Source organism: Nerophis lumbriciformis, linkage group LG01 (assembly GCF_033978685.3).
Source record: "Nerophis lumbriciformis linkage group LG01, RoL_Nlum_v2.1, whole genome shotgun sequence".
NCBI classification, from domain to species: Eukaryota; Metazoa; Chordata; class Actinopteri; order Syngnathiformes; family Syngnathidae; genus Nerophis; species Nerophis lumbriciformis.
This window is the reverse complement of record NC_084548.2, coordinates 18656552-18675064: the sequence shown is the minus strand read 5'-3', so window position 1 is coordinate 18675064 and position 18513 is coordinate 18656552. Positions and strand designations below refer to the sequence as shown.

Below are 18513 nucleotides of genomic sequence, written 5' to 3'. Positions count from 1 at the left end.
CCTCATTTCTTTCACCATCTCGTATTTTGTCTGTCAACCACGCCGATGGAACGTCTTGTTTGTGTCGTCCTTGCAGCACTGCGAGTTCCGAATGCGGGGCCACTATCACTGTCTGCGGCCCGGCTGCTACTTCGTCACCAACATCACCACCAAGCTTCCGTGGCACGTCAAGAAGCACGAGAAGGCCGAGCGCCGCGCCGCCAACGGCTTCAAATACTTCACTAAGCGGGAGGAGTGCGGACGGCTGGGTAAGAAAGCATCTCCAACAATGACGACTGATTAGGGGGTGATGTGAAGGCGCCTTGTGTCGCAAAAGCACCTCATGTAGTAGGGCTGGGCGAAATGGACGAAAAAGTATATCTCGATATATTTTTACTTAAACTCAATATTCCATATACAGTATATCTCAATATATTTTCCGGTGAAAGTATACATATAAAGATATTCATTTTTTAGCGGGGTTCAGTGAAATTGAAGTGAATGACAACTGTACTGTAAAAAGTCTGTGGCACTTTTATTAACCCAGTTAGTCAAGATGGGTATTAACTAGGGATGTCCGATAATGGCTCTTTGCCGATATCCGATATTCCGATATTGTCCAACTCTTTAATTACCGATACCGATATCAACCGATACCGATATCAGCTGATACTGATATATATAGTCGTGGAATTAACACATTATTATGCCTAATTTGGACAACCAGGTATGGTGAAGATAAGGTCCTTTTTTAAAATATTAATAAAATAAAATAAGATAAATAAATTAAAAACATTTTCTTGAATAAAAAAGAAAGTAAAACAATATAAAAACAGTTACATAGGAACTAGTAATTAATGAAAATGAGTAAAATTAACTGTTAAAGGTTAGTACTATTAGTGGACCAGCAGCACGCACAATCATGTGTGCTTAAGGATTGTATCCCTTGCAGACTGTATTGATATATATTGATATATAATGTAGGAACCAGAATATTAATAACAGAAAGAAGCAACCCTTTTGTGTGAATGAGTGTAAATGGGGGAGGGAGGTTTTTTGGGTTGGTGCGCTAATTGTAAGTGTATCTTGTGTTTTTTATGTTGATCTAATAAATAAAAAAAAATTAAAAAAACGATACCGATAATAAAAAAAACGATACCGATAATTTCCAATATTCCATTTTAAAGCATTTATCGGCCGATAATATCGGCTTGCCGATATTATCGGCCGATAAATGCTCTAAAAGCCCTAGATGTTATTGTCACATATGCATGTACAGTAGATGGCAGTATTGTCCTGTTTAAGAGTGTCACAACATTGTTGTTTACGGCAGACGAACTGCTTTACGATAGACGAAAACGTGACTGCTGTTGTTGTGTGTTTTTGCCGCGCTGGGAGGACGTTAATGAAACTGCCTAACAATAAACCCACATAAGAAACCAAGAACTCGCCCTCGATCATTCTACAGTTATAACGTGATTGGGAAGGCACGATGTTTATATTGTGGGAAAGCGGACGTGAAAACGGGCTGTCGACACGTCACTCATGTCCGCATGGAGCTGGAGGGGGCGTGGCCTCCAACTCCGCCTGAATTTCGGGAGATTTTCGGGAGAAAATTTGTCCCGGGAGGTTTTCGGGGAGAGGCGCTGAATTTCGGGAGTCTCGGGGTTGGCAAGTATGGTAACTTCTCTTCTGACAAGCCGAAGAAAAAGCACAAACGGGCAGATAACTTATCCCGTGACGCTCGATGCACAATATGCATGACACAAATGTTTTTTTCATGAAAAAGTGAACCAAATTCTGAATGACTCGGTCTTGCTTTTCTGCTCGGCGTGTCCAATCGTCAAAGATGTCAGGGAAGTGTTGCTACGACAAGGAGGGCGTTCTCCGCTTTATTTGTCTTCCTCGCAAAGACACCTCAGGTCCCCAAGGTGGTCCGACTGTAGCAGCAATAACATCAGTGGGCATCCGGCTTTGTTTTCCTCTTCCTTTTTTTTTTTTTTTTTTTTTGCCCCTGTCAGAAATGAGCAATTAGGTTTGTGTTTGTTAATTAACCGGCTTGTCTGGTTTAGCCTGTTTGCGCTGGGAAGCTGCGCCTCACAGCCGCCGCTGCCATCACGCACAAATGAATTAAAAGTGATCTGTTTTGTCGTACTTTTTTTTTTTTTTTTTTTCCCCCGCAGTTACACAAGCTTTTCACTACGCCGAGACAAAGCAAACAAAAACAAGCCCTAAACAGCTGTTTTTTGTCCCCAGCCTGATCTGCCAAGTGTATTGTTTGAGCTGGGGTGTGTTGGAGGGGAACAGAGAGGATTAACATGGCTAACACTCCCGTCATAAAGAATTGATGGCTTGCCAGTATCCATGGCAGCCGCGTTAAACTGATGATGTTACCTGGCTTCTATGTCACAAAAGGCACGCCGTGTCACGGGGGTTGCTGTTATTTGCTCAACTTTAAAACGCTATGTGTGTGTGCGCTGTTTGATGACACACGCGTACGCTGCCCTCAAACCCGGGTGCCATGGTTACTGACATGCTAGCACCTGCCCAGCATGTTACTCAATTATTCCTGCCTGCCTTTTATAAAAGAGTATTTGATTAAGCGGCACAAAATGGAACATTCATTTAATTTGAAATCATAAAGCAATTAGGGCCTAAAAACAGGGGGAAAGAGCAGAAGATGTCGCAGGCTGCAGTTCAGAAAAGGGAACAAAAGCGCAAACAACAATGGAGACACTTGGAAAAATGAATTTAATACGGCAATAATTGTGTATTTACTTTGGCTCGCAGGGGTGTGTGTGCATTATTGGCCCACCCAAAATGAGAATTTATTTATGTAAATTCCTAATTGAATAAAGCATGTCAGTGTAATAAAAGAGCTCCACAGGTTTAGTGCATAGAAGCCCTGACTTGCTCAGTGTGACACTCCGGTGATCTAATATTCCTCCTACGTGTCACAGCTTTATCATGGTATTAAAAAAAAAAAAAAAGTACAAATATTGCACTTTGCCTGATCTAATCAAAGGAACCCGTGTCACACTCGTAATATTTGGCCTTTTAGCACAATACTCTTTGGAGCATGTTTACGACTGTTGTTGTTTTTGTGTGTGTTGCCAGGTTGTAAATATAACCAAGTCAACAGCCACTTTCACTGCATCCGCGAGGGCTGCCAGTTCTCCTTCCTGCTCAAGCACCAGATGACCTCGCACGCACGCAAACACATGAGGCGGATGCTCGGCAAGAATTTTGATCGAGTCCCGTCCCAGGTACAATGAGACACAATGTGACTTTCACGAGGTGGTAATTACGCAAAAATATGTGAAGTGCATCAGGTGCCAAGTGCCTCACAGACACTCTTTAATAAGCGTTTAACTTTTTATGTGTTGAAAAGAAGTGTTTTAAACTCATTTTTACTCCGGATTCGCTGCTTTGTGCTAACATACACACAGGTAGACAGCCAGTTGTTAGAAGTCATGCTTTCAGAACAGAGGTTTGCAGTAAATAATGAAGACCATCATTAAAACATGACACATAAATGAATACATAGTTTTGCAGTTTTTATTTGACATTTTAGAGGGAACAAATATACATAATAAGTCGCAGTTTTTTTCATAGTTTGGCCGTGGGTGCGACTTATACTCAGGAGCGACTTATGTGTGAAATTATTAACACATTACCGTAAAATATCAAATAATATTATTTAGCTCATTCACGTAAGAGACTAGACGTATAAGATTTCATGGGATTTAGCGATTAGGAGTGACAGATTGTTTGGTAAACGTATAGCATGTTCTATATGTTATTGTTATTTGAATGACTCTTACCATAATATGTTACGTTAACATACCAGGCACGTTCTCAGTTGGTTATTTATGCCTCATATAACGTACACTTATTCAGCCTGTTGTTCACTATTCTTTATTTATTTTAAATTGCCTTTCAAATGTCTATTCTTGGTGTTGGGTTTTATGAAATACATTTCCCCAAAAAATGCGACTTATACTCCAGTGCGATTTATATATGTTTTTTTCCTTCTTTATTATGCATTTTCGGCCGGTGCGACTTATACTCCGAAAAATACGGTAATAGAAATATAAAGATGACTGTTGAAATAGTGCAAACCTTAAGATAAAGACAGAACTACAAAACATAACTAATATATATATTTATAAACATTTTTAATTTACTTTTTATTTTACTTAATTTGTATTGGAATATTTAGAGCAGATGTTTCAAACTCATTTTAGATCAGGGGCCACATGGAGAAAAATCTACTCCCAAGTGGGCCGGACCGGTATAATCACAGCAGGATACCTTAAAAAATAAAGACGACTTCAGATTTATTTTTGTTTTGTATAAAAATAGAACAAGCACTTTCTTACATGTTGCAGTTAATAGTATTCTATCTTTATTTGTCGTTATTTATACTTTCTGAAAAAATGATGTGATAATGTTCATCAGTCAACTCATTGGTGTTAATTTTCAATCTATCAAGATAAAAAAAATGATATCAAAATCAAATTACAGGATGTTATTTATGTAGTTTGATCATTTTCCTCGACTGATGTACTAACATCATGTGGTTTATTTTGTACATATGTAGCATCATCTACAAAGATACAAAGAATTGCTACAATTAGAACAGCTGATTCTTTCATTCAAAAATTTCAGGTTAATTTTTATACTTAACTCATCCCGCGGGCCGGATAAAACCTGTTCGCGGGCCTGATCCGGCCCTCAGGCCGTACGTTTGACACCCCTAATTTAGCGTATGTGATAAATGTATGAATATATCTTAGTTAAAATAGTGCAAAACTTAAGAGAAAGAAATAACTACAATTGTATTTTGTAAAAAAAACAACAACAACGACAAATAACAATAATAAACAAACAAAGCAAAATATGCTTGTGAGAACATTCTTTGTTTTTTTCAGTGGTATCATCACAAGGGTGCTTCCATACTAAACATAAGTATTTTTTTTTTCCAAATAAATTGTCCACTTCAGCCATCTTTTCTTTAACCAGTCTTTCACTCAAATGTAATACAGTTCATGAGTCATGTTTTCCATTGTCCATATTTCCTTTATAATGTGCCACCGATTCCAAATAGGAATCGGTATCAGTGATCTTGTGATAGCTTTTTTTTCTAGGAGCCGTAAAAAGCACCTTAGCCAAAAACGATCCTCCGTCCATACCACTGACACAATATGTCCCATACTCATTAATCTCACTTGTCATTATATCCCAGTACTTTGAACATACCATGAATTGATTCACGTGGACCCCAACTTAAACAAGTTGAAAAACTTATTTGGGTATTACCGTTTAGTGGTCAATTGTACGGAATGTGTACTGTATGTGCAATCTACTAATAAAAGTTTCAATCAATCAAACATAACTGAGTTTACTTCCTCCCAAAAGTATTTCAGTGTTGCGCAACTAAAACAATACGAGCATTATGTAAATGTGAGATGTGCCTAAAATATTCATAATTGTTTACTTTGAATTAAAAGTTTTTCCAAATGATACAGTTTTTAAGTTTTTTCTAGATATATAATATATAGAAAATAAGATTTAAAACATGAAAAAATACATCGAAATGATACAAATAAACATATAATATAAATACCAAGATGGAAAAAAGTAAAACTGTAAATCATGTGTTAGAAAATATATTTTATTTATTAATAAATGTAAAATGTATTTATATATATTTATTTATTTTATATATATATTTATATATTATTTATATATATTTATTTATTCATATATGCACCTTATTGCTTTTTTTATCCTGCACTACCATGAGCTTCTGTAACGAAATTTCGTTCTTATCTGTGCTGTAAAGTTCAAATTTGAATGACAATAAAAAGGAAGTCTAAGTCTAAAAAAATAAAAAATGTTTTGCTAGTTTACAGGTCATCCGTGTATGCAGATTCAAAATTAAAATGAGGGTATTTTTATATCATTGTTATTACTTTTGTCTTATAAGTGACAGCTCTACACCGAACAGACCAAAAACACTTATGATATTTGAGTGTGTCTGTGGCCCACTCATTGAGGGCCACATCACTCTTACTAACAGTGGAAAAAGTATGAATATAAATGTATAATAGCCTTATAACATGTTTGTCATCACTTCTGAGAATGAAGAGCATAGAAGAAAAGGTCATTTCCGACATCAGTATTCAAGGACAACTTTAAAACAAGTGTGCATATCAGTGGTGGGGGTTAAACTATGGAATTCTCTTTACAATGAGATAAAATATTGTAAAAATATATTCCAATTGAAAAAATATATAAAGACAGAACAATAAGATCATATGGACAGCCATAAGTGTTTACATTTTGCTTTATATTTATTATTTTACTTATTTTTTGCCTGGTATCATCCCGTGAGATGTATATTACTTTTTTTGTTTTTTTTTGTTCGGTTTGTACTTGTTTTGCACTTGTGTTTTTTTGTGTGTTTTTTTGTTTGTTTTCGTTATATTTGATTGTAATTATTGATTTATATGATATCATTAAGTAAGACTACGTATTATGTTGAAGAGGCCAGGAAAATATAAGATTTTTCTTCATCCTGCTCCTTCTCAGGCATTGGTGTGTAAATGTATAATAGAATAATTGTGGTATAATTGTCTATCGATCAAAGATGCACATCAATGAAGGAGATAAATAAAAATGAATGAAAAAAAAAAATTATAACATTATTACACAATTCTCTATGCATTCAGTTATTAAACAAAATAAATATGTACAAATTGATAAATAACTTAGTTTGAAATCATAAGTCAGGATGAAAAGCAGAGTATCCCCAAGATGTTTGGAATATATGATAGTGTGATGTTTTTTTTGCATTTTTACATAATATTCAAGTTTTTAAGACGGGCAGTTGTATGCAGTACATGCAGTTTTTCTGTCAAAATTGAATGAAGGAATAAGTTTAGTAAGACAGATGAAGTGCTTTATTGACACGTTATTTCCAGGCTTTTAATGGGCCACATAAAACGACGACACGGTTGAGTATGAGCACCTGTGATTTAATTGTGGCTTTTCTGGTTTTGTGCCTTCTTCTCCTCATCTAATGGCACAAACACCTGTGCAGCATGCAGAAATGTTTGACCGTCGTCTTTGCAGGTGATGCCACTCGGCCAGAGGACAGATGAGATGCACGGCACGATGTCGGGGCCCATGGGGGCCCACTCTGACATCACTTCCAGCTACTCCTCCGCCACCTTAGACGACGCAGATGATTACGTGGACTACATGGGAGGCGGGGGAAGCCCCTTGGGGATCTCATCCGAGTCCTCCAACCAGGACCGCAGCTGCACCAGCACCCCCTTGGGCAATGAGGGCTCCCCAGCAGGTGAGACACATGGAAACATGCATTGTCATGCCACACTCCTTATCACCAGCATGATATCATAACATAGAATCAGCGCCATGGCAACAGTGTTGAGTTACGGATAAATTCTGCTTGGTCATCTTCATGAAGCATAAAAAAAATGTTTGGAATTGTGACTTTTTGTCCACTTTTTCTGCACTTTTAGTCAAATAAGTTCACAATTCTCTGTGGGGTGCTTCCTCTATCATCATTGTTTTTCTGCCTTACTTGTCTTCAATGGGTCTCATTTTGTTTCATTCTCTTATCTTTGTCTTCCCTTTTTACCCCCCATCCCTCTATGTGTGTGTGTGTGTGTGTGTGTGTGTGGGTGTGTGTGTGTGTGTGTTTCCTCCCCTTCCTCCTGTCCTCCCTTCACCCTCTTTACTCACCCTGTCTTTCCAGGACAAGGCTACCCCACCACCACCTCTGCTCCCACCACCCCTGCTGACACTCCTCAAAACGCACCTCCTTCCTCACCTCCTCCAGCTCCTCCTCCTCCACCGCAGCTTCTACCTCCTCCTCTTTCCGTTCCTCAGGCCGGCCTGCAGGCCCAGGCCTCATCCTTATCTCCCGCTCTCCTCCGACATCCCCTGCCCTCGCTCCCATACCTCCTCGCTCCATCCTGTCTGTCATACTCTCTGCTCAGCACCTCTCTGGGAGCCACTCGGAGTGTTGTCATGCCAACCAACACACCAGCTTTCAGCCCCATCATTGCCACTCCGTCTCCAGTTAAAAATGACGTCCCTATAGTGCAGGATGCTGCAGGTACTTACATCCCCAAACACTGCAGCTGTCAATCTCTATTGAGTCCTGTGCTGTTAACATTTCTATGTACTTTCATGCAAAGACCACATCATAAATAGGCTTTTCCAGCAAGATCAACTCACTCTTGTCTATAGTACAGCATGGATGACTTGGACTAAAGTATTGGGACATCTAGCCGTAACATACAGGAAGTGAACATTAGAGCTGTGAACATTTGGGCACCGCACGATTCGATTCATTTCTTGGGGGGTAACAATTTGTTTCAAAATCGATTCTCATTTCAAAATCAATGTTTTTTTTAACAAAATTGAGTGCCAGTTCTATGATAAACTACATTCAGCCATAAAATAGATAAACATATGTATATGTTTAGTTTTAGAGTGTAGATCCGTTGCAGAGGCCTTGCAGAAACTATGTCTGTGTATTCAAAGTTCCAACTATCAATTATCATTTGTTATTAGTAATACTCATGAAACGATTAATCAAAGCAACAAAATATAAATTGAAGCATTTTTTTTTTTAATCCATTAATTGTTTTAGAGTGCAGATGCTATTGCAGAGGCCTTGCGGAAACTGTTTATGCAGTCCAGATTTTTTTTAACCTTTTTATTAGTCACACTCATTAAACGATTAATCGAAGCAACACAATATAAATCAAATCTTTTTCTTTTTTTTCATTGATTGATTGTTTTAGAGTGTAGATCTGTTGCAGCCTTGCAGAAACTATGTCTGTGTATTCAAAGTTCCAACTATCAACTATCATTTGTTATTAGTAATACTCATGAAACAATTAATCGAAGCAACAAAATAGAAATTGAAGCATTTTTTTTTTTTAATCCATTAATTGTTTTAGAGTGTAGATTTATTGCAGAGCTTTGCAGAAACTGTGTCTGTGTATTCAAAGTTCCAACTATCATTGTTATTAGTTATACTCATTAAACGATTAATCGAAGCAACAAAATATAAATCAAAGTTTTTTGTTTTTTTTAATTGATTAATTGTTTTAGAGTGTAGATCTATTGCAGAGCTTTGCGGAAACTGCATCTGTGTATTCTAAGTTCCAACTATAATTTTTTATTAGTTATACTCATGAAACGATTAATGTGTGAAGTGAAGTGAATTATATTTATATAGCGCTTTTCTCTAGTGACTCAAAGCGCTTTACATAGTGAAGACCCAATATCTAAGTTACATTTAAACCAGTGTGGGTGGCACTGGGAGCAGGTGGGTAAAGTGTCTTGCCCAAGGACACAACGGCAGTGACTAGGATGGCAGAAGTGGGGATCGAACCTGCAACCCTCAGGTTGATGGCACGGCCACTCTACCAACTGAGCTATACCGCCCCAAATCAAAGCAACAAAATATAAATTGAAGCTTTTTTTTTTTATCTATTAATTGTTTTAGAGTGCAGATGCTATTGCAGAGGCCTTGCGGAAACTATGTTTATGCAGTCCAGATTTGTTTTAACCTTTTTATTAGACACACTCATTAAACGATTAATCGAAGCAACAAAATATAAATCAAATCTTTTTCTTTCTTTTTTATTGATTAATTGTTTTAGAGTGTAGATCTGTTGCAGTGGCCTTGCAGAAACTATGTCTGTGTATTCAAAGTTCCAACTATCAACTATCATTTGTTATTACTTATACTCATGAAACGATTAATCGAAGCAACAAAATATAAATTGAAGCATTTTTTTTTAATCTATTAATTGTTTTAGAGTTTAGATGCCATTGCAGAGGCCTTGCGGAAACTATGTATGTGTATTCAAAGTTCCAACTATCAACTATCTATCATATGTTATTAGTTATACTCATGAAATGATTAATCGAAGCAACAAAATATAAATCGAAGCATTTTTGTTTTTATCGATTAATTGTTTTAGAGTGTAGATCTATTGCAGAGCTTTGCGGAAACTGTCTGTGAATTCAAAGTTCCAACTAGCATTGTTATTAGTTATACTCATTAAACGATTAATCGTAGCAACAAAATATAAATCAAAGTTTTTTGGGTTTTTTAATTGATTAATTGTTTTAGAGTGTAGATCTATTGCAGAGCTTTGCGGAAACTGCGTCTGTGTATTCTAAGTTCCAACTATCATTTGTTATTAGTTAAACTCATGAAACGATTAATCGAAGCAAGAAAATATAAATCGAAGCTTCTTTTTTTTAATCGATTAATTACTCGATTAATGTCTATGCAGTCCGGATTTTTTTTAAACATTTTTATTAGTCACACTCATTAAACGATTAATCGAAACAACAAAATATAAATCTAATCTTTTTTCTTTTGTTTTAATTGTTTTAGAGTGCAGATGCTATTGCAGAGGCCTTGCAGAAACTATGTCTGTGTATTCAAAGTTCCAACTATCAACTATCATTTGTTATACTCATGAAACGATTAATCGAAGCAACAAAATATAAATTGAAGCATTTTTTTTTTTAATCCATTAATTGTTTTAGAGTGCAGATGCTATTGCAGAGGCATTGCGGAAACTATGTCTGTGTATTCAAAGTTCCAACTATCATATGTTATTAGTTATACTCATGAAACGATTAATCGAAGCAACAGAATATGAATCAAAGCTTTTTTTTCTAATCGATTAATTGTTTTAGAGTGTAGATCTATTGCAGAGCTTTGCGGAAACTGTGTCTGTGTATTCAAAGTTCCAACTATCATTGTTATTAGTCATACTCATTAAACGATTAATCGAAGCAACAAAATATAAATCAAAGTTTTTTGTTTTTTTTAATTGATTAATTGTTTTAGAGTGTAGATCTATTGCAGAGCTTTGCGGAAACTGCGTCCGTGTATTTATTCAAAGTTTCAACTATCAACTATCATCTGTTATTAGTTATACTCATGAAACGATTAATCGAAGCAACAAAATATAAATCAAAGCTTTTTTTTTGTTTTAGAGTGTAGATCTACTACAGAGGCCCGTAGAAACTATGTTTATGCAGTCCAGATTTATTTTTTTTACATTTTTATAAGTCACACTCATTAAACGATTAATCGACGCAACAAAATATAAATCAAATCCTTTTTTTTTATCGATTAATAGTTTTAGAGTGTAGATCTGTTTCAGAGGCCTTGCAGAAACTGTGTCTGTGTATTCAAAGTTCCAACTATCAACTATCATTTGTTATTAGTTATACTCATGAAACGATTAATCGAAGCAACAAAATATAAATTGAATCATTTTTTTTTTTATCTATTAATTGTTTTAGAGTGCAGATGCTATTGCAGAGGCCTTGCGGAAACTATGCCTGTGTATTCAAAGTTCCAACTGTCATATGTTATTAGTTATACTCATGAAACGATTAATCGAAGCAACAAATATAAATCGAAGCATTTTAGTTTTTATCGATTAATTGTTTTAGAGTGTAGATCTATTGCAGAGCTTTGCGGAAACTGTGTCTGTGAATTCAAAGTTCCAACTATCATTGTTATTAGTTATACTCATTAAACGATTAATCGAAGCAACAAAATATAAATCAAAGTTTTTTGTTTTTTTTAATTGATTAATTGTTTTAGAGTGTAGATCTATTGCAGAGCTTTGCGGAAACTGCGTCTGTGTATTCTAAGTTCCAACTATCATTTTAATCGAAGCAACAAAATATAAATCGAAGCTTCTTTTTTTTAATCGATTAATTAATCGATTAATGTCTATGCAGTCCGGATTTTTTTTAAACATTTTTATTAGTCACACTCATTAAACGATTAATCGAAGCAACAAAACATAAATCAAATCTTTTTTCTTTTTTTTAAATAGTTTTAGAGTGTAGATCTGTTGCAGAGGCCTTGCAGAAACTATGTCTGTGTATTCAAAGTTCCAACTATCAACTATCATTTGTTATACTCATGAAACGATTAATCGAAGCAACAAAATATAAATTGAAGCATTTTTTTTTTTAATCTATTAATTGTTTTAGAGTGCAGATGCTATTGCAGAGGCCTTGCGGAAACTATGTCTGTGTATTCAAAGTTCCAACTATCATATGTTATTAGTTATACTCATAAAACGATTAATCGAAGCAACAGAATATGAATCAAAGCTTTTTGTTTTTTTTAATTGATGAATTGTTTTAGAGTGTAGATCTATTGCAGAGCTTTGCGGAAACTGCGTCTGTGTATTCAAAGTTCCAACTATCAACTATCATTTGTTATTAGTTATACTCATGAAACGATTATTCAAAGCAACAAAATATAAATCAAAGCTTTTTTTTTTTTAATCGATTAATTGTTTTAGAGTGTAGATCTGTTTCAGAGGCCTTGCAGAAACTGTGTCTGTGTATTCAAAGTTCCAACTATCAACTATCATTTGTTATTAGTTATACTCATGAAACGATTAATCGAAGCAACAAAATATAAATTGAAGCTTTTTATTTTTATCTATTAATTGTTTTAGAGTGCAGATGCTATTGCAGAGGCCTTGCAGAAACTATGTCTGTGTATTCAAAGTTCCAACTATCATATGTTATTAGTTATACTCATGAAACGATTAATCGAAGCAACAGAATATAAATCAAAGCTTTTTTTTTCGAATCGATTAATCGTTGCAACTCTAGAGTGTTACACGTCCTTTTAGTGCCTAAAAAAACAGGCCATCTTCATCATCCATTAACAAGCCAGTTATTTTAATCACGCCTCAAGTTTTATGGAGGCCCACTGTTTCCCATCATGCAATAGGGTATCACATCATTAGCGGTGACCCCAAGGTGGAGGCCCCCTCGTAAAGTAGGGCGCAGATAAGAGGGTCGGTCAAGACCCGCATCTCCGTCTCTGTTTGGAGGCAGGAGACACGGCGTAAAAGTGTCATGTTCCAAAGTCAATCTTTCACTTTGCCTCCTCTTTGAGTCATTATGGGAATTAGGAGCAGGACTTTGTGGCTGTGCGTGCTTACTCAGCTGTGAAGCACTCCTGGCTGAGTAAGGTTGGACATTAGCAGGAACATCTCGCTGCGTGATTATGGAGTTTGTGGCTTTCACTTTGAGAAGCAACTGATTACACTTTAATGTGCTTCCTCCAGGAAACACCATCTCCATCCCCACCGCCGCCGGAGCCAAGAAGCGCTTCTGGATCATCGAGGACATGTCTCCGTTCGGCAAGCGGCGCAAGACGGCGTCTTCGCGCAAGATGCTGGACGAGGGCATGATGCTGGAAGGCTTCCGTCGCTACGACCTGTACGAGAACTGCAAGGACTCGGGCTGCCAGTTCTCCCTGAAGGTGACGCACTACCACTGCACGCGCGAGAACTGCGGCTACAAGTTCTGCGGCCGCACACACATGTACAAGCACGCCCAGCACCACGACCGCGTGGACAACCTGGTCCTGGACGACTTCAAGCGCTTCAAGTCCACGCTCAGCTGCAACTTCCCCGACTGCCAGTTCTCGGGCAACAGCACCCACTTCCACTGCCTGCGCTGCGGCTTCCGCTGCACCGACAGCACCAAGGTGACGGCGCACCGCAAGCATCACGGCAAGCAGGACGTGATCAGCGCCGCCGGCTTCTGTCAGTTCAGCTCCAGCGCCGACTGCGAGGTTCCCGACTGCAAGTATAAGCTCAAGTGTTCCCACTTCCACTGCACCTTCCCCGAATGTAAGCACACTGTGGTGGGAATGTCCCAGATGGACTCCCACAAGCGCAAGCACGAGAAGCAGGAGCGAGGCGAGCTGCCGCCCGTCTCACCCAAACAGGAAGGCGTGCACCACTTGGCCTCCCCCGCCGCTTCCGTGCTCCTCACCACGTCCTCGCCCGCCCGCCTCCACGGCCTGACCCACGCCATCAACAGCAGCGCCCCTTCCATGCTCTACTCCGCCGGCGCCGCCGACTACCACCACCACCCGTACCCGGCCCCCATCAGCCTGGACAGCTCCCTCAACCTGGGCACGGACACCAGCGGCTCGCTCTTCTTCCTCAAGAACGCCGCCGGCCTGGGTCTCAACGACTCTCTGGACCTCAGCAAGAAGCTGCACCAGGAGGCGGCGCGGCGCACACCCGGCGTGCTGGCGGCTCAGGACGACACCACGGGAATGTCTGGCGAGGCCGAGGACGACATGTCGCCCGAAGAGGGGGTGCGGGCCGAGGAGGAAGAAGAAGAGGACGAGGAGGAGGATGACGAGGAAGACCTCAACTCTGACTCCAACGACGATTCGATGGCGGAGCCCGACGGGGAGAAGGACAACGGGGAGAGTTTTCGTGCTTCCCTCAACCACGCTGACACTTCCCAACTGGAAAAACAAGACGGCGACCCGTGATGGCGAACTCGGGCGGTCGTAGACGAGCGAGCGGGAATGAAAGTGTTCTCGTTCATCACGTTCGGGGACTTCACACGACAGCAGCCAGGACGATAGGAAAGAGAAAAAAAAAAAAGAAAAGAAGAGGAAAAACACCACGGCCCAAAAATGATTTATGATGATGTTTACAAGATGACCAACATTGTTAATTCAATTATGCATTCAAAATATGAACAGAGACACACAGAATCAAACCGCCGTTTACACGCGGGTTGGGGGGTTGGGGGGGGGGGGGGGCCATGTAAAGCATCAGTCGTTTTGTGAGCGTGCATGTTTGACTTTAATTTATTACTTTTTTATTTTTCATGTTTTTTGGTGTGGAGAAAAAAAAAAAAAAGAAGTCTCCCGATATAAGTATCTATGTACGTGTGTGTGCGTGCGTATGTGTGTGTGCGTGTGTGTGTGTGCGTGAGCATAGAAAAGGAACTTTGCAACATGAACTGAAGGGCCGAGCGCACATATGAAAAAAAGAAAAAAAGGGAAGTGAATCACTAAAGAGAAACAGGATGTTTGATTTTTTTTTTCTTTATCATTATTATCATCATTATTATTATTATTATTATTATTATTATTATTATGAGACAGCAAGGGAGGGAGGGGTCACACGTTCCTCTCTCTAAGACATTTTGGACTGTGGATCTTTAGAGGCGTCGTCGTCGTCCTCGCTCTCTCGTGACATTCTGCTAGTAAAGCCACCAAAAAAAAGCAGCCTGTGTAATTTAAACCCCCCCCCCTCCCAAAAACAAAACATGCCCCCCTCCCCTCCCCAAGGACCGCCGCCATGTTGGCGGTGGAAACCAACTCCGTGTGTGGACAGTGCACTTTTCTACGAGCTGACCGTGACGCATATACAAAAGGCGGTGGATGACTTGTGTTTATTTTTGTTACCATTTTGCATCATGTTGTTTTGTTGCCGTCAGTGAGACGCATATCAATCCGTAAGCTGATCCATAGAAGAAGGGGGGCGGGGGGGCGGATGTTTTGCGTCAGGGTGTGTATTTAATTTTGAAAAAATGTACAGACCGAAAACTGCCTCAAACGGCGTTGTTTTTTTTTTTGTTTGTTTTTTTGTTTGTTTTTTGGGAGGGGGCCACTGTCACGGCTGTCATAGTCGAGCTCCTGTTGTCACGCGTTTTATTTAATATTTATGTGACCTTACAAAAAATGAGAATTTCTAGGGTGTTATTGCACTTTTTAGTTTCATTTTTACCAGTCTGGGGATTTAACAAAAAAATATATAAGATATATATATATATGTATATATATATATATATATCTGTTAACAGGGAATTTGCTTTAAAAGATTGTTTTTAGTTCACTTTGCTTTAATGCACAAATAGATGTTAGTGTGGAAAAAAATATTGTTTTGTGATTTATTTAAAAACAAAGATAAGACTGTTTTTTGTTTTGCTTTCTTTTTGTCGATGGGAATATTTGTTAGCAAGCGAACGGACGTGCCAGTTAAATGGCAGGCGTGTGAGGAAACACTAATAAGGACTGTGATTTTAATTTTTTTTTAAACTTGATGGCGATGCTCTTATTGTCGTGCTAAATTATGAATCTGTCGCTTTGGTTTGTTTTGAGAAAATATGTACGACTGAGGGGCGGACACACTGGTCATAAAGTATCTCCTGAGCTTGGCATTGGAAATAAATATTCATCATATAGGGAATAAAGATGTGTGTAGGTGATTTTGCTCCACATATTGTTTTGAGAATAAAAAAAAAAAAATTTAAAAAAAAAAGAGGTTGTACAGTATTTTCCTCTGTAAAAACAGCAACAACAATGAAAAAACGTAGAAAAGAAAATGAGGAAATTCTAAGGAAAAAAAAAAGACAAATAAAAAAGCAGGAATACAAATAACGTCATAGTTTGCGTGTGTGCGTGACATTTTTTTAATCATCACAAATTCATAAGGATTTCTATAATGTCAAAGCTGCAACACAGCGATTGGATCCATGCATTAATGTGTCTTCTTTTATTTCAATATTTCTTTCATTTGTCATTTCCGTGTGCTTTTTCCTTCCCCTGATGAATTGACTTTGTTTGCCGTGGACACGTCTCGTTCACCGGCTGTCTCCCGGGACTCTCTCGCCAAGCAGGGGATCTTCCTCCACCCCTTCTCTCCTTTTTTTTGTCCCCTTTTGCTGACACAACTGTAGGCGCTGGGAGACAATAATCACTTGAATTGACTTTCTACGTGTGCGTGTGTGTGTGTGTGTGTGTGTGTGTGTACGTGTGTGGCTGTACAATTGCAGGACTTGTAAAAAGTTGGAAATAAAGAAAGTATAATTATAATGACCACATACTGTACATGTAGTGCTTGTCCGGGACACTTTGGGTGGCATGTCGGGGAGGGGGGGTTAGTGTCAAAGGTCACAGCGGTGCACTTGCGGGCCCTTTTCTAACTGCCATTGACACTACTGGAGTGTGTGTGTGTGTGTGCGTGTGAGAGAGACTAAAAAAAACACACACACCAGAGGCTCTGTCCCAGCTGTTGGCGGCTTCGATTCATATTTCATGACCTTGTGCCCTGCTTTGTTCTGCTCTGAATCCATCTGGGCCGTTTTTCTGTCTCAGACTTTGAATGTAGAATAGGAGAAAAAGAAAACGACGAGTCGTCATTCGAGCGGGTCGAGCAACCTGACGCTCGTGTCACAATCATTTCCTAATTTTGAGTTCTACGGTTATCGTCATGTTTGGCCATCGTTAGCACGAGTCGCAAAACCGGAAAGCAAAACACACTTAAAGAGTTAATCTGCCTTTTTGACATAAATCATGATTAATTAATAAAAGTTAATTTGATTTTTAATTGACTTTCCATAAATCAGAGATGTCCAATAATGTTTTTTTTGCCGATATTGTCCAACTCTTAATTACCGATTCCGTTATCAACCGATACCGATATATACAGTTGTGGAATTAACACATTATTATGCCTAATTTTGTTGTGATGCATTAAACAATGTAACAAGGTTTTCCAAAATAAATCAACTCAAGTTATGGAAAAAAGTGCCAACATGGCACTGCCATATTTATTATTGAAGTCACAAAGTGCTTTTTTTTTTTTAACATGCCTCAAAACAGCAGTTTGGAATTTGGGACATGCTCTCCCTGAGAGAGCATGAGGAGGTTGAGGTGGGCGGGGTTGAGGTGGGGGGTGTTGTATATTGTAGCGTCCCGGATGATAGGGCAGGGCGATATATCGAGTTTGTAAGATATATCGATATATTTTTAAACAAGATATGAATTAAAAAAATATCGTAATATCGATATAATTTATTTCACGTTAAAATGATCAAACGCCGCTTATTTGTTGTGTTCCTTGTTCTCCACCGCTCCCCTAAACCCCTCCCCTTCCTCCTTCCAAGACGTGCTTGCACGTATACAGTAAGAACATCTATGATTGGTTGGTTGCACATATGTCCGATAATGGCTTTTTTGCCGATATCCGATATTCCGATATTATCCAACTCTTAATTACCGATACCGATATCAACCGATACCGATATATACAATCGTGGAATGAACACATTATTATGCCTAATTTTGTTGTGATGCCCCGCTGGATGCATTAAACAATGTAACAAGGTTTTCCAAAATAAATCAACTCGAGTTATGGAAAAAAATGCCAACATGGCACTGCCATATTTATTATTGAAGTCACAAAGTGCTTTTTTTTTTTTTTAACATGCCTCAAAACAGCGGCTTGGAATTTGGGACATGCTCTCCCTGAGAGAGCATGAGGAGGTCGAGGTGGGCGGGGTAGGGGCTAGCGGGGGTGTATATTGTAGGGTCCAGGAAGAGTTAGTGCTGAAAGGGGTTCTGGGTATTTGTTCTGTTGTGTTTATGTTGTGTTACGGTGCGGATGTTCTCCCGAAATGTGTTTGTCATTCTTGTTTGGTGTGGGTTCACGGCGTGGCGCATATTTGTAACAGTGTTAAAGTTGTTTATACGGCCACCCTCAGTCTGACTTGCATGGCTATTGACCAAGTATGCGTGCATTCACTTGATAGATATTATGTGACTGGGCCGGCACGCAAAGGCAGTGCCTTTAAGGTTTATTGGCGCTCTGTACTTTC

The 18513-nt window shown here is 38.7% G+C and overlaps 1 protein-coding gene across 6 annotated transcripts in view; it reads left to right on the top strand.

The window, feature by feature from the left end:
• The window catches only part of casz1 (castor zinc finger 1), a 191445-nt gene extending 174708 nt beyond the window's left edge, over positions 1-16737 (top strand). For 4 of the 6 annotated variants that reach the window (XM_061976565.1, XM_061976573.1, XM_061976558.1 and 1 more), the window contains 5 exons: positions 77-248; positions 3097-3245; positions 7120-7348; positions 7769-8131; positions 13164-16737. In XM_061976565.1, coding sequence (XP_061832549.1) covers positions 77-248; positions 3097-3245; positions 7120-7348; positions 7769-8131; positions 13164-14392 — 2142 coding nt within the window. In that variant the 3' untranslated portion in view covers positions 14393-16737. The remainder of the gene's footprint in view (positions 1-76; positions 249-3096; positions 3246-7119; positions 7349-7768; positions 8132-13163) is intronic. The other 2 variants (XM_061976589.1, XM_061976580.1) reach the window with 1 other exon arrangement.
• The last annotated feature ends 1776 nt before the right edge of the window (positions 16738-18513 follow it).